The sequence below is a fragment of the Salvelinus alpinus genome, chromosome 29, assembly GCF_045679555.1.
Source record: "Salvelinus alpinus chromosome 29, SLU_Salpinus.1, whole genome shotgun sequence".
Taxonomy (NCBI): Eukaryota; Metazoa; Chordata; class Actinopteri; order Salmoniformes; family Salmonidae; genus Salvelinus; species Salvelinus alpinus.
This window is the reverse complement of record NC_092114.1, coordinates 7,013,496-7,029,116: the sequence shown is the minus strand read 5'-3', so window position 1 is coordinate 7,029,116 and position 15,621 is coordinate 7,013,496. Positions and strand designations below refer to the sequence as shown.

At 45.2% G+C, this 15,621-nt stretch overlaps 1 protein-coding gene across 1 annotated transcript in view; it reads right to left on the bottom strand.

The window, feature by feature from the left end:
• Positions 1-15,621, bottom strand: part of LOC139558858 (collagen alpha-2(VIII) chain-like) — a 101,004-nt gene that overhangs the window by 7,727 nt on the left and 77,656 nt on the right. Inside the window, exon 2 of the mRNA XM_071374371.1 lies at positions 11,096-11,286. Coding sequence (XP_071230472.1) covers positions 11,096-11,270 — 175 coding nt within the window. The 5' untranslated portion in view covers positions 11,271-11,286. The remainder of the gene's footprint in view (positions 1-11,095; positions 11,287-15,621) is intronic.

Sequence of the window (15,621 nt, the reverse complement as noted above, 5' to 3'; positions counted from 1 at the left end):
GTTCATCGATTACAGCTCAGCATTTAACACCATAGTACCCTCCAAACTCGTCATCAAGCTCGAGACCCTGGGTCTCGACCCCGCCCTGTGCAACTGGGTCCTGGACTTCCTGACGGGCCGCCCCCAGGTGGTGAGGGTAGGTAACAACATCTCCACCCCGCTGATCCTCAACACTGGGGCCCCACAAGGGTGCGTTCTGAGCCCTCTCCTGTACTCCCTGTTCACCCACGACTGCGTGGCCATGCACGCCTCCAACTCAATCATCAAGTTTGCGGATGACACTACAGTGGTAGGCTTGATCACCAACAACGACGAGACGGCCTACAGGGAGGAGGTGAGGGCCCTCGGAGTGTGGTGTCAGGAAAATAACCTCATACTCAACGTCAACAAAACAAAGGAGATGATTGTGGACTTCAGGAAACAGCAGAGGGAGCACCCCCCTATCCACATCGACGGGTCAGTAGTGGAGAAGGTGGAAAGTTTTAAGTTCCTCGGTGTACACATCACGGACAAACTGAACTGGTCCACCCACACAGACAGCGTTGTGAAGAAGGCGCAGCAGCGCCTCTTCAACCTCAGGAGGCTGAAGAAATTCGGCTTGTCACCAAAAGCACTCACAAACTTCTACAGATGCACAATCGAGAGCATCCTGTCGGGCTGTATCACCGCCTGGTACGGCAACTGCTCCGCCCACAACCGTAAGGCTCTCCAGAGGGTAGTGAGGTCTGCAGAACGCATCACCAGGGGCAAACTACCTGCCCTCCAGGACACCTACACCACCCGATGTCACAGGAAGGCCATAAAGATCATCAAGGACAACAACCACCCAAGCCACTGCCTGTTCACCCCGCTATCATCCAGAAGGCGAGGTCAGTACAGGTGCATCAAAGCAGGGACCGAGAGACTGAAAAACAGCTTCTATCTCAAGGCCATCAGACTGTTAAACAGCCACCACTAACATTTAGCGGCCGCTGCCAACATACTGACTCAACTCCAGCCACTTTAAAAATGGGAATTGATGGAAATTATGTAAAAATGTACCACTAGCCACTTTAAGCAATGCCACTTAATACAATGTTTACATACCCTACATTACCCATCTCATATGTATATATACTGTACTCTATATCATCTACTGCATCTTGCCATCTTTATGCAATACATGTACCACTAGCCACTTTAAACTATGCCACTTTATGTTTACATACCCTACAGTACTCATCTCATATGTATATACCGTACTCTATACCATCTACTGCATCTGCCATGCCGTTCTGTACCACCACTCATCCATATATCTTTATGTACATATTCTTTATCCCTTACACTTGTGTGTGTGTGTAAGGTAGTAGTGTGGAATTGTTAGGTTAGATTACTGTTGGTTATTACTGCATTGTCGGAACTAGAAGCACAAGCATTTCGCTACACTCGCATTAACATCTGCTAACCATGTGTATGTGACTAATAAAATTTGATTTGATTTGATTTGATTTAGATGATTGTGGACTACAGGAAAAGGAGGAGGGAGCACGCCCCCATTCTCATCGACAGGGCTGTAGTGGAGCAGGTTGAGAGCTTCAAGTTCCTTGCTGTCCACATCACCAACAAACTAGAACGGTCCAAACACACCAAGACAGTTGTGAAGAGGGCACGACAAAGCCTATTCCCCCCCAGGAAACTAAAAAGATTTGGCATCAAAAGGTTCTACAGCTGCAACATTGAGCGCATCCTGACTGGTTGCATCACTGCCTGGTATGGCAACTGCTCGGTCCTGCCATCCAGGACCTCTATATGTCAGAGGAAGGCCCTAAAAATAGTCAAAGACCCCAGCCACCCCAGTCATAGACTGTTTTCTCTACTACCGCATGACAAGCAGTACTGGAGTGCCAAGTCTAGGACCAAAAGGCTTTTCAACAGTTTTTTCCCCCAAGCCATAAGACTCCTGAACAGGTAATCAAATGGACTATTTGCATTATACCCCCCCAACCCCTCTTTTACGCTGCTGCTACTCTCTGTTTATCATATATGCATAGTCACTTTAACTATACATTCATGAACGTACTACCTCAATTAGCCCCACTAACCGGTGCCCCCGCACATTGGCTACCCGGACCATCTGCATTGTGTCCCGCCAACCACCACTCGCCAACCCCTCTTTTACGCTACTGCGACTCTCTGTTTATCATATTTGCATAGTCACTTTAACCATACCTACATGTACATACTACCTCAATTAGCCTGACTAACCGGTGCCTGTATGTAGCCTCGCTACTGTTATAGCCTCGCTACTGTATATAGCCTCGCTACTGTTATTTTCACTGTCTTTTTACTGTTGTTTTTATTTCTTTACTTAACTATTGTTCACCTAATACCTATTTTTTACTTAAAAATTGCACTGTTGGTTAGAGCCTGTAAGTAAGCATTTCACTGTTGTTTTTGGCGCGTTTGACAAATAAACTTTGATTTGATTTGACATCATCTTACGGAATTTTCTTAGATTTTGAACGCTGGAATATGCTTTTGTCAATCGTTGTTTCATGGTGAGTTATTGATAGTGTGCCTGCCATGAAAGGAACTTGTTTTGAGGCAGCATTACATAGAATGTAATGATCTAGAATATGTTGAGTGACTCTCAGCACGCCTCCGACTGGTCAGGTAAGCTGTTTGAAGTGTTTATCCGACAGTAAAAAGTTATACTTTTTAGGGGGTAAATTGTCCCCCCACTTCTGAAACCAAAGTTGCGCCCCTGTGTTTGGTTATGGGAAGCTGAGAGAGAAATCACTGGTCGTTAGGCTACTGTTTATTTAGCTCCACTGTGGGGGAAACATTGTGACACGCACATGCCTACAAGCACTCTTGCTAACACATTGCGTCACAACAGAGATAGAGAGAGAGATAGTAAAATAAAGTAATTTGAATTGAATTGAGAGGGAGGGAGTGCTGGAGGTAGGCGGAGAAATTCATTCACAAACATCAATTGAATCCGATGCTCTCTCTTTATCTCTCTCTCTCTCACTTTCTTTCGCCTCTTCTCCCTCTCACACACTAACTTAATGTAGCATGTGTAAAAGAAACTGAACACAGATTTTACTGAGTTACAGTTCATAAGAAAATCTGTCAATTGAAATAAATTCATTAGGCCCTAATCTATGGATTTCACATGACTGGGAATACAGATAATCATCTGTTCATCACAGAAACCTTAAAAAAAAGGTAGGGGCATGGATCAGAAAACCAGTCAGTATCTGGTGAGACCAGCATTTGCCTAATGCAGTGCAACACATCTCCTTCACATAGAGTTGATCAGGCTGTTGATTGTGGCTTGTGGAATGTTATCCCACTCCTATTCAATGGCTGTGCGAAGTTGCTGGATATTGGTCGGAATTGCAACACGCTGTCGTACACGTCGGTCCAAAGCATCACAAGCTTGCTCAAATGGTGACATGTCTGGTGAGTATGCAGGCCATGGGAACTGGGAAGTTTTCAGCTGCCAGGAGTTGTGTACAGATCATTGCAACATGGGGCCGGGCATTATCATGCTGAAACATGAGGTGATGGCGGATGTTGAATGGCATGACAATGGGCCTCAGGATCTCTTCATGGTTTCTCTGTGGATTCAAATTGCCATCGATAAAATGCAATTGTGTTTGTTGTCCGTAGCTTATGCCTACCCATACCTTAACCCCACCGCCACCATGGTTCACAATGTTCACATCAGCATTCCGCTCGTCCACACAACACCATACATGCTGTCTGCCATCTGCCCGGTACAGTTGAAACTGGGATTCATCCGTGAAGAGCACACTTCTCCAGCGTACCAGTGGCCATCGAAGGTGAGCATTTGCCCACTGAAGTCGATTACGAGGCCGAACTGCACTCAGGCCAAGACCCTGGTGAGGACGACGAGCACGCAGATGAGCTTCCCTGAGACGGTTTCTGACAGTTTGTGCAGAAATTATTTGGTTGTACAAACCCACAGTTTCATCAGCTGCCCGGTGGCTGGTCTAAGATGATCCCACAGGTGAAGAAGCCGGATGTGGAGGCCCTGGGCTGGCGTGGTTACACATGGTCTGCGGTTGTGAGGCTGGTTGGACATACTGCCATATTCCCTAAAATGACGTTGAAGGCGGCTTATGGTAAAGAAATGAACATTACATTCTCTGGCAACAGCTCTGGCGGTCATTGCTCCAGTCAGCATGCCAATTGCACACTCCCTCAAAACAAGACATCTGTGGCATTGTGTTTTTTGACAAAACGGCACATTTAAAGTGGCCTTTTACTCTCCCCAGCACAAGGTGCACCTGTTTAATGATCATGATATTTAATCAGCTTCTTGATATGCCACACCTGTCAGGTGGATGGATTATCTTGGCAAAGGACAAATGCTCACTATCAGGGATGTAAACACATTTGTGCGCAACATTTTTGCGAAATAAGGTTTTAATGCTTATGGAACATTTCTGGGATCTTTTATTTCATCTCATGAAACATGATACCAACACTTTACATGTTGCTGATATATTCTTGTTCAGTATAGATCCCCTACATACTGGTCTTGATGAGAATAAGAAAAAAGCTGTTCAGGGAGGTTCTGCGCTGTTCAACCTGTCCAATAAATGTTGATGAGGAGTTCAGATGGAGTGGAGTCTTGTTAAAGCTGAAATATGTCACTTTTTGTGCTACCCGATCAGATTCACATAGTATTGTGAGTTATAGATCTGTCATCGTCGTTAGAAGGAAGTCTATGAAGTGGTAGATCTGTTCTATGTGTGCTATTTCTATACTTCCTGTTCTTAGGGTTTGTTTTTTAATCTTTTGCTTTCGGTGTTAGTACACCAACTTCAAACAGTTGAAAACGAAATATGTTTGGTTTTTTGAAAATATATTTTATTGCGGTTTAGATGGTACAATGATTCGATACACCAGTGGTCACCAACCAAGATCACTTTCTGAGTCAAATTACAAGCCGAGATCTACTGCTCAGATTCTTTTTAAATATGAAATGTAAGCATATGCAACATTAACCAATTAAAACAGTTCTGTAGCAATGAGGTTTGTGCAGTAAGCTATAGGCCCAATACATTATCACTGCATATTGGCTATAGTTGAATTGCAAATGTTGTTCTTCTCAGACCATTTTGAAATTAATTTGTTGTTTTACTTGTGAGGCACAGCTGAGTGAGCATAATAATTAGCTTCTTTTTTTTTACAGAACTGACGGCCTGCATCTGATGGTCAGTCTGAGAGGAGCGAGGGAGCAGTGTTGACACATGAAATGGTTCAAAATGGGAACACTTTGCCTTCCCGGCACTAGGGCTGCCTATCGCCAAAAACACAAAACCAATTTTTAAAAATATGAACGCAAGGCTTTATCGTTAGGTTTTTTATAGACATGTTTGGAGATCGACTAGGAATGTCTTGGAGATCTACATTGCTTGTTTTCTCACATAAACTGAAATTAAGAGAACTATTCGAATTTTTGCAAACAGGAAATGGCAGAGCAATTTCTGCACATTGCACCTTTAACGTCCAAAAGTGGATGTCCTGTCACAGGCTTTCTTTCCATTTCCCTTGAAAACCAGAACCTCCAGTTGTTGGGGACTCAAATACAAACACAGTGTCTGACTGTCTAAAGTAAAAAACAGTGGTAACGGCAACCAGATGGTGGGAGGAACAAGGCCTACCAGAGTCTAGCACACACGCACACACACACAAACACACACACACACACTGTGCAGGGCCTAGCGGAACCCAGCGGAGCTCAGAAAACAGTGGGCAATCAGAGCCTCATCAGACCTAGTGAACCCCTGCCAAGTCCTACTAGACCCAGAGAAGGCAAAGAGGCGTAGTCTCCGCACTGTCTTTTTACTGCCCACCAAGGACAAATAAGGCACAGGCTTTACTACACAAATATATGTGTCTGTCCTGTCTCGATCTGGGATGGCCTCCATATCAAATATACAACCTGGATGTCGGTGAGGGAGAAATGGATATACTGTTTTCTTCTCTATGTTGGTGGTTTTTGTGAATGTCTCTGATGATATTTTGTCCTACAAGTAGTTTGTCCTTATGAACCCATGTTTGGATATTTGTCCTAATTATATAGATCATGAGGTTCCTTGATCCAAGAAATAGTACTGGCTCTCTGGGAGAGGCAGTGAGATGCTACTGGCTGTCTGGGAGAGGCAGTGAGATTCTACTGTCTGTCTGGGAGAGGCAGTGAGATTCTACTGGCTGTCTGGGAGAGGCAGTGAGATTCTACTGGCTGTCTGGGAGAGGCAGTGAGATTCTACTGGCTGTCTGGGAGAGGCAGTGAGATTCTACTGGCTGTCTGGGAGAGGCAGTGAGATTCTACTGGCTGTCTGGGAGAGGCAGTGAGATTCTACTGGCTGTCTGGGAGAGGCAGTGAGATGCTACTGTCTGTCTGGGAGAGGCAGTGAGATTCTACTGGCTCTCTGGGAGAGGCAGTGAGATGCTACTGGCCGTCTGGGAGAGGAAGTGAGATTGTACTGTCTGTCTGGGAGAAGCAGTGAGATTCTACTGGCTGTCTGGGAGAGGCAGTGAGTTTCTACTGGCTGTCTGGGAGAGGCAGTGAGATTCTACTGGCTGTCTGGGAGAGGCAGTGAGATGCTACTGGCCGTCTGGGAGAGGAAGTGAGATTCTACTGTCTGTCTGGGAGAGGCAGTGAGATTCTACTGGCTCTCTGGGAGAGGCAGTGAGATGCTACTGGCCGTCTGGGAGAGGAAGTGAGATTCTACTGTCTGTCTGGGAGAGGCAGTGAGATTCTACTGGCTGTCTGGGAGAGGCAGTGAGATTCTACTGGCTGTCTGGGAGAGGCAGTGAGATTCTACTGGCTGTCTGGGAGAGGCAGTGAGATGCTACTGTCCGTCTGGGAGAGGCAGTGAGATTCTACTGGCTCTCTGGGAGAGGCAGTGAGATGCTACTGTCCGTCTGGGAGAGGCAGTGAGATTCTACTGTCTGTCTGGGAGAGGCAGTGAGATTCTACTGGCTGTCTGGGAGAGGCAGTGAGATTCTACTGGCTGTCTGGGAGAGGCAGTGAGATGCTACTGTCCGTCTGGGAGAGGCAGTGAGATTCTACTGTCTGTCTGGGAGAGGCAGTGAGATTCTACTGTCTGTCTGGGAGAGGCAGTGAGATTCTACTGGCTGTCTGGGAGAGGCAGTGAGATTCTACTGGCTGTCTGGGAGAGGCAGTGAGATTCTACTGGCTGTCTGGGAGAGGCAGTGAGATTCTACTGGCTGTCTGGGAGAAGCAGTGAGATTCTACTGTCTGTCTGGGAGAGGCAGTGAGATTCTACTGTCTGTCTGGGAAAAGCAGTGAGATTCTACTGGCTGTCTGGGAGAGGCAGTGAGATGCTACTGGCTCTCTGGGAGAGGCAGTGAGATGCTACTGTCTGTCTGGGAGAGGCAGTGAGATTCTACTGGCTGTCTGGGAGAGGCAGTGAGATGCTACTGGCAACCTCAAACTTCAAATCAAGACAATGACAATGGATTTGGATGGATCAATATCTTGTGATGGTTATAATATTCATTTTAGAAAGGCTGTAACCTAACAAAATGTGGAAAAAGTGAAGGGGTCTGAATACTTTCCGAATGCACTGTTTTTGGGAGGCTATTGAGTTGAACAGAGTGGGAGAACTCTATCTGACCTCACTATCTGTAAGACATTAGGTAAGAGCATCATTACCTTGCTTACATCCACAGTTTTATAATACACATGCTAACCATTGTAATCAAAGTGCTGAACTTTGAACTCTATCTGTAGACAATGAAAGATACAGAGAGCGTTGGCTTCTTTCTTTAATCTAATTTATCTCTCTGTTTTCCTAGAAGAGAGGTACATTTTCACTGTTGGGGAATGTAACGTTCTCTCTGGCTCAATCATCATCAAAATATCCCTATTTCCAACAATCCACTTTCTCTCTCCATCCCCTCCTTTAGTACACTGAAGAAGAAAAAAAAAATGTTCTTAAATGGTTCTTCCTCAGCACTTAAGGTTCCTCTGAGAACTCTTGCCCGATAAATAACCTTTGAGTTAAGTGTGGGGTTCTAAATGTGGCATCTAAGGTTCTTCAGAATTCTAAAAGGTTCTTGAAATGTGTGGAAGCCTGCAGATACACTATGTCCCTTTCATAGCACACAGCAAATTGGCCAGTATTAACGAGTGTTGATTTTTCAGTGTAACATTTCTGGTGTTTAATTCAAGAGTTAAATTAACACTGCAAAGAGTTCAGTTAAATTAACACTCAGTGGTGTAAAAGAACCCCAGTGTTGGTTTTAATAACCACAGTTGAACCAAAACCACGCACATCATTAACACATTTCTCAGCATGCTCTATTGGAGGATGATCTGTAGAATTGTTTTTTTCAATATCTATGTTTTTGCATTGGTTGATGAAATGATCTTATGCTACTCAATATAACATATATTGTTCTAAACTATTCCAGTCGGAATATATATGTACAATATATACATACAGTCGTATGAAAAAGTTTGGGCACCCCTGACAATTTCCATGATTTCCATTTATAAATAATTGGGTGTTTGGATCAGCAATTTAATTTTGATCTATCAAATAACTGATGGACACAGTAATATTTCAGTAGTGAAATGAGGTTTATTGGATTAACAGAAAATGTGCAATATGCATCAAAACAAAATTAGACAGGTGCATAGATGTGGGCACCCCAATAGAAAAATCACATCAATATTTAGTAGAGCCTCCTTTTGCTAAAATAACAGCCTCTAGACGCTTCCCATAGCCTCGAATGAATGTCTGGATTCTGGATGAAGGTATTTTGGACCATTCCTCCTTACAAAACATCTCCAGTTCAGTTAGGTTTGATGGTTGCCGAGCATGGACAGCCCGCTTCAAATCATCCCACAGATTCTCAATGATATTCAGGTCTGGGGACTGGGATGGCCATTCCAGAACATTGTACTTGTTCCTCTGCATAAATGCCCGGGTAGATTTTGAACAGTGTTTTGGGTCGTTGTCTTGTTGAAATATCCAGCGCCGGCGTAACTTCAACTTTGTGACTGATTCTTCAACATTATTCCCAAGAATCTGCAGATATTGAGTGGAATCCATGCGACCCTCAACTTTAACAGGATTCCCAGTACCGGCACTGGCCACACAGCCCCACAGCATGATGGAACCCCCACCAAATTTGACTGTGGGTAGCAAGTGTTTTTCTTGGAACGCTGTGTTCTTTTGCCGCCATGCATAACGTCCCTTGTTATGACCAAATAACTCAATCTTTGTTTCATCCACAGCACCTTATTCCAAAATGAAGCTGGCTTGTCCAAATGTGCGTTTGCATACCTCAAGCGACTCCGTTTGTGGCGTGTGCAGAAAAGGCTTCTTCCGCATCACTCTCCCATACAGCTTCTCCTTGTGCAAAGTGCGCTGAATTGTTGAACGATGCAGGGTGACACCATCTGCAGCAAGATGACGTTGTAGGTCTTTGGAGGTGGTCTGTGGGCTGTTTTTGACCGTTCTCACCATCCTTCGTCTTTGCCTCTCCGATATTTTACTTGGCCTGCCACTTCTGGCCTTAACAAGAACTGTGCCTGTGGTCTTCCATTTCCTCACTATGTTCCTCACAGTGGACACTGACAGCTTAAATCTCTGCGATAGCTTTTTGTAGCCTTCCTCTAAACCATAATGTTGAACAATCTTTGATTTCAGGTCATTTGAGAGTTGTTTTGAGGCCCCCATGTTGCCACTCTTCAGAGGAGAGTCAAAGAGAACAACAACTTGCAATTGGCCACCTTAAATACCTTTCCTCATGATTGGATGCACTTGTCTATGAAGTTCAAGGCTTAATGAGCTCACCAAACCAATTGTGTGTTCCAATTAATCAGTGCTAAGTAGTTACAGGTATTCAAATCAACAGAATGACAAGGGTGCCCACATTTCTGCATAGCCTATTTTTCACATCTGATTTAATTTCATACAACTTAATATTGCTACACTAAAAATCTTTGTCTGGACAATACCCCAGTACTCAGCTTTTTTTAGAAAATGAATGGCATGCCACTGTGATCATTTTCTGTGACGACAGAGTAAATTATTATGCAGCCTCAGAGGGGTGCCCAAACTTTTTCATACGACTGCATATTGTTCTAAACTATTCCAGTTACTTGGACTTATTGCACTTGTTACTGAAATGGTTGTTCTAGTTTAGATGTTTAAGTTAGTCTAATTTCTTAGTCTTCCCAACCCTAGCAATTATTCTTAATGCAGGTTGCGGGTGAATAATAATTCAAGTTGTTAAATATCCCCACTCTCGCTGGATTCCAATAGGAATTACACATCACTTTGCAAGCCAGCATAATGTGACTTGGAGGCCTGATGTGGCCTGTAACCCATGAGTTTCAGGCCACTGTATTAGAGTAAAACTAGGCCCTCAGAAGAAATCCTTATAAAATATACATTATATTGTCTTAAATCATTTATTTAAATAACAACACTTAGGATCTCACTTGGTGAAGACCACAAGACTAAACATTTATTAATGCAACAACCATGTCTCTGTCACTAGTAAACACAGTCATGGGTGGTAGAATTCACTCAAAAAGGCACCATGGGAAATATATAAATAAGGCTTAAAACCCTACAGCGGGGCTATCTAATTCCGGTCCAGGAGTTCCAAAACATTTCTGGTTTTGGATTTTAGTATGGTTCTTCAGAGACCTTAAAATGGTTCAGCCTTGGCATCGCTCTTAAGAACCTCCTCCGAGTTGTTTTCCCATCCTCCTTCTCTTTGGCCTCCTCTCCCATCTCACCTCTTCTCTCTGCTATATTTCTGAACCAGAGCTTCTGTAAGCCACATCCAAGCATTCATATGCATTCAATCCTGGGCTGTGGCTGCTGCGGGCAGAGGCTGCTATGCAGGCTTAAGCTAGTGGGTAATCAGTGAAAACCTTCCCTCCTGCTTCCCGCATACCTTTACCACTGGGTGACGTACTAAACACTCACACACACACACACACACACACACACACACACACTCACACTCACACTCACATTCACATTCACATTCACATTCACATTCACACTCTCACACTCACCGAGATACTGTCCCTTGCCCTCTCGGAAGGGAGGTCCCACAGGGCCCTTCATCATGGGCTGCATGTACTTCATCTGGGGCATGGGGGGGTAGCCTCCTCCAAGGACACGGCCCCCCAGCAGCAGCAGCACACAGACAGGAGCCAACAGCATGGTCATCAGACTCCCCGGCTCCATGTTTAGCCGCTAGCAACTGGATTGGAGAGAATGAGAAAAGGAGAGGTTGAGATATTCATGATTGTTTGGTCATTGGACTGTGTGAGAGAGAGAGAGCTGAGAAGAGAGGAGAGAGGTGAAGAGATACAGAGAGAGAGAGAGAGAGAGAGAGAGAGAGATGAAGAGAGACAGAGAGAGAGGAAAGAGGTGGAGAGAGAGAGAGAGAGAGAGCGAGAGAGCGAGAGAGAGAGAGAGAGAGAGAGAGAGAGAGAGAGAGAGAGAGAGAGAGAGAGAGAGAGAGAGAGAGAGAGAGAGAGAGAGAGAGAGAGAGAGAGAGAGAGAGGAAGGAGAGAGGGGAGAGGGGAGAGAGAGAGAGAGAAGAGAGAGAGAGAGAGAGAGAGAGAGAGAGAGAGAGAGAGAGAGAGAGAGAGAGAGAGAGCGAAAGAGAGAGAAAGAGAGAGAGAGAGGTGAAGAGAGAGAGAGAGAGAGAGAGAGAGAGAGGTGAGAGAGAGAGAGAGAGAGAGAGAGAGAGAGCAGTGGTAGCGCAGGGGTTGGTACTTGGCTGGCTGAATTTGTTTACATTTGATCATGTGTGAAGAGGATTCATGCCCTTGACATCACAAGAGCTTAGATTTTGGTCATTCCAGAGAACAAAACCGTATTCTCTAAATGACAAATAATACTCAATACTCAGATGATGCAGAACATATCTGGTTAGCATTAGAACTCTACTGCCAGTGAGTCAATCTGGTTAGCATTAGAACTCTACTGCCAGTGAGTCAGTCTGGTTAACATTAGAACTCTACTGCCAGTGAGTCAGTCTGGTTAGCATTAGAACTCTACTGCCAGTGAGTCAGTCTGGTTAACAAGAGAACTCTACTGCCAGTGAGTCAGTCTGGTTAACATTAGAACTCTAGTGCCAGTGAGTCAGTCTGGTTAACATTAGAACTCTAGTGCCAGTGATTCAGTCTGGTTAACATTAGAACTCTACTGCCAGTGAGTCAGTCTGGTTAGCATTAGAACTCTACCGCCAGTGAGTCAGTCTGGTTAACATTAGAACTCTACTGCCAGTGAGTCAGTCTGGTTAGCATTAGAACTCTACTGCCAGTGAGTCAGTCTGGTTAACATTAGAACTCTACTGCCAGTGAGTCAGTCTGGTTAACATTAGAACTCTACTGCCAGTGAGTCAGTCTGGTTAATATTAGAACTCTACTGCCAGTGAGTCAGTCTGGTTAGCATTAGAACTCTACTGCCAGTGAGTCAGTCTGGTTAACATTAGAATTCTACTGCCAGTGAGTCAGTCTGGTTAGCATGAGAAAAGGAGAGGTTGAGATATTCATGATTGTTTGGTCATTGGACTGTGTTACAACTCTACTGCCAGTGAGTCAGTCTGGTTAGCATTAGAACTCTACCGCCAGTGAGTCAGTCTGGTTAACATTAGAACTCTACTGCCAGTGAGTCAGTCTGGTTAGCATTAGAACTCTACCGCCAGTGAGTCAGTCTGGTTAACATTAGAACTCTACTGCCAGTGAGTCAGTCTGGTTAACATTAGAACTCTACTGCCAGTGAGTCAGTTCGGTTAATATTAGAACTGTACTGCCAGTGAGTCAGTCTGGTTAGCATTAGAACTCTACCGCCAGTTAGTCAGTCTGGTTAACATTAGAACTCTACCGCCAGTGAGTCAGTCTGGTTAACATTAGAACTCTACCGCCAGTGTGCAAAACTAAAGAGCCCAAGTTGAGAGCCAAGAGGTCAGCCAGGGATGTTATTCAACCCTTCCAGCTGGAACATCCATTGATTAGTGTGTGTGTGTGTGTGTGTGTGTGTGTGTGTGTGTGTGTGTGTGTGTGTGTGTGTGTGTGTGTGTGTGTGTGTGTGTGTGTGTGTGTGTGTGTGTGTGTGTGTGTGTGTGTGTGTGTGTGTGTGTGTGTGTGTGTGTGTGTGTGTGTGTGTTTAGGTGCGTGTGTGTGCTTACTATATGTGTGTTTCTGAATGTGTGTTCATGCTCATTCGTGCCCGTGTGTGTGTCTGTGTGTGTTATTGGACCCACCCAGGTGCTATAGTGGCCGTGCCAGGGCTGGGTCTGGGCTAACGTGTTTTTGGCTGGCCATTTGTTTGACCTGTCATAGCTAGTGACAGCTGGACCTGTTTGCTTTAATTTGCAGAAGGAAGGAATGATCGCTTCATCCTCATGTTACCACCAACAAATATTTACACAACACGGATCAAGTCGAAGAGGGGAAACCACCACTAGAAGAAGCTGTGTGTGAGTGTGTTTATGCTCTTGTCTACATGTGTGTGTACGTATGTGACCCGTAAAGAGGATACATCCAAGAGTGTGTAAATGGGACACTGTCCTCTCCTCCCTGTTTCTCCTCTCTGTATTCCTCTGCTGGTGTTCAGAAGCTCTCTAATGATAAGAAAGGACGTAGGTTGAAATCCCAAACCTGTCCGTGAAATGCCTGAACGTTCCCACACCTCCATAAACCAGGAAGCAGAGAGACAGGGACTACACCTCCATAAACCAGGAAGCAGAGAGACAGGATTAACACCTCCATAAAGCAGGAAGCAGAGAGACAGGAATAACATCTCCATAAACCAGGAAGCAGAGAGACAGGATTAACACCTCCACAAACCAGGAAGTGAGGAGACAGGATTAATACTCCATAAACCAGGAAGCAGAGACAGGATTAACACCTCCATAAACCAGGAAGCAGAGAGACAGGATTAACACCTCCATAAACCAGGTAACAGAGAGACAGGATTAACATCTCCATAAACCAGGTAACAGAGAGACAGGATTAACACCTCCATAAACCAGGAAGCAGAGAGACAGGATTAACACCTCCATAAACCAGGAAGCAGAGAGACAGGATTAACACCTCCACAAGCAGGAAGCAGAGAGACAGGATTAACACCTCCATAAACCAGGAAGCAGAGAGACAGGATTAACATCTCCTGCTAAATGACTTAAATGTAAATGCATAAAGCAGGAAGCAGAGAGACAGGATTAACACCTCTAGAAATCAGGAAGCAGAGAGACAGGGACTACACCTCCATAAAGCAGGAAGCAGAGAGACAGGATTAACATCTCCATAAAGCAGGAAGCAGAGAGACAGGGACTACACCTCCATAAAGCAGGAAGCAGAGAAACAGGGACTACACCTCTATAATGCAGGAAGCAGAGAGACAGGGACTACACCTCCATAAACCAGGAAGCAGAGAGACAGGGACTACACCTCCATAAAGCAGGAAGCAGAGAGACAGGGACTACACCTCCACAAGCAGGAAGCAGAGAAACAGAGACTACACCTCCATAAAGCAGGAAGCAGAGAGACAGGGACTACACCTCCATAAAGCAGGAAGCAGAGAGACAGGGAATACACCTCCATAAAGCAGGAAGCAGAGAGACAGGATTAACATCTCCATAAAGCAGGAAGCAGAGAGACAGGGACTACACCTCCATAAAGCAGGAAGCAGAGAGACAGGGACTACACCTCCATAAAGCAGGAAGCAGAGAGACAGGATTAACATCTCCATAAAGCAGGAAGCAGAGGACATGGACTACACCTCCATAAAGCAGGAAGCAGAGAGACATGGACTACACCTCCATAAAGCAGGAACAGAGAGACAGGGACTACACCTCCACAAAGCAGGAAGCAGAGAGACAGGGACTACACCTCCATAAAGCAGGAAGCAGAGAGACATGGACTACACCTCCATAAAGCAGGAACAGAGAGACAGGGACTACACCTCCACAAAGCAGGAAGCAGAGAGACAGGGACTACACCTCCATAAAGCAGGAAGCAGAGAGACAGGGACTACACCTCCACAAAGCAGGAAGCAGAGAGACAGGGAAAACCACACCCTCACCTTATAGATCTTCACGTGCAACAAATAGAGAGAGAGAAAAGAGAGAATGGCCTCCCGAGTGGCTCAACGGTTTAATAAGGCACTGCATTGACTCCAGGCTGGGAGAGCCATAAGTCAGCTCACAATTGGCCCAGCGCCGTCCGGGTTATGGGATGGTTTAGCCGGAGGGGGGCTTTCCTTGGCTCATCATGCTCTAACGACTCCTTGTTGTGGGCCGCGTGCCTGTAAACTGACTTCGGTCGTCAGTCGAACAGTGTTTCCTCCGACACATTGGTAGAACTGACTTCCGGGTTAAGCGAGCAGTGTGTTAAGAAACAGCGCAACATGGCAAGTCATGTTTCAGAGGACGCATGTCTCGACCTTCGCCCCTCCCGAGCCCTTTGGGGAGTTGAGACAAGGTCATAATAACTACCAAATGGATATCACGAAAATGGGGTAGAATTACACCACAAAATGAAGAGAAAGAACTGCTATACTCATGGAGCGAGAGAACCTGGAG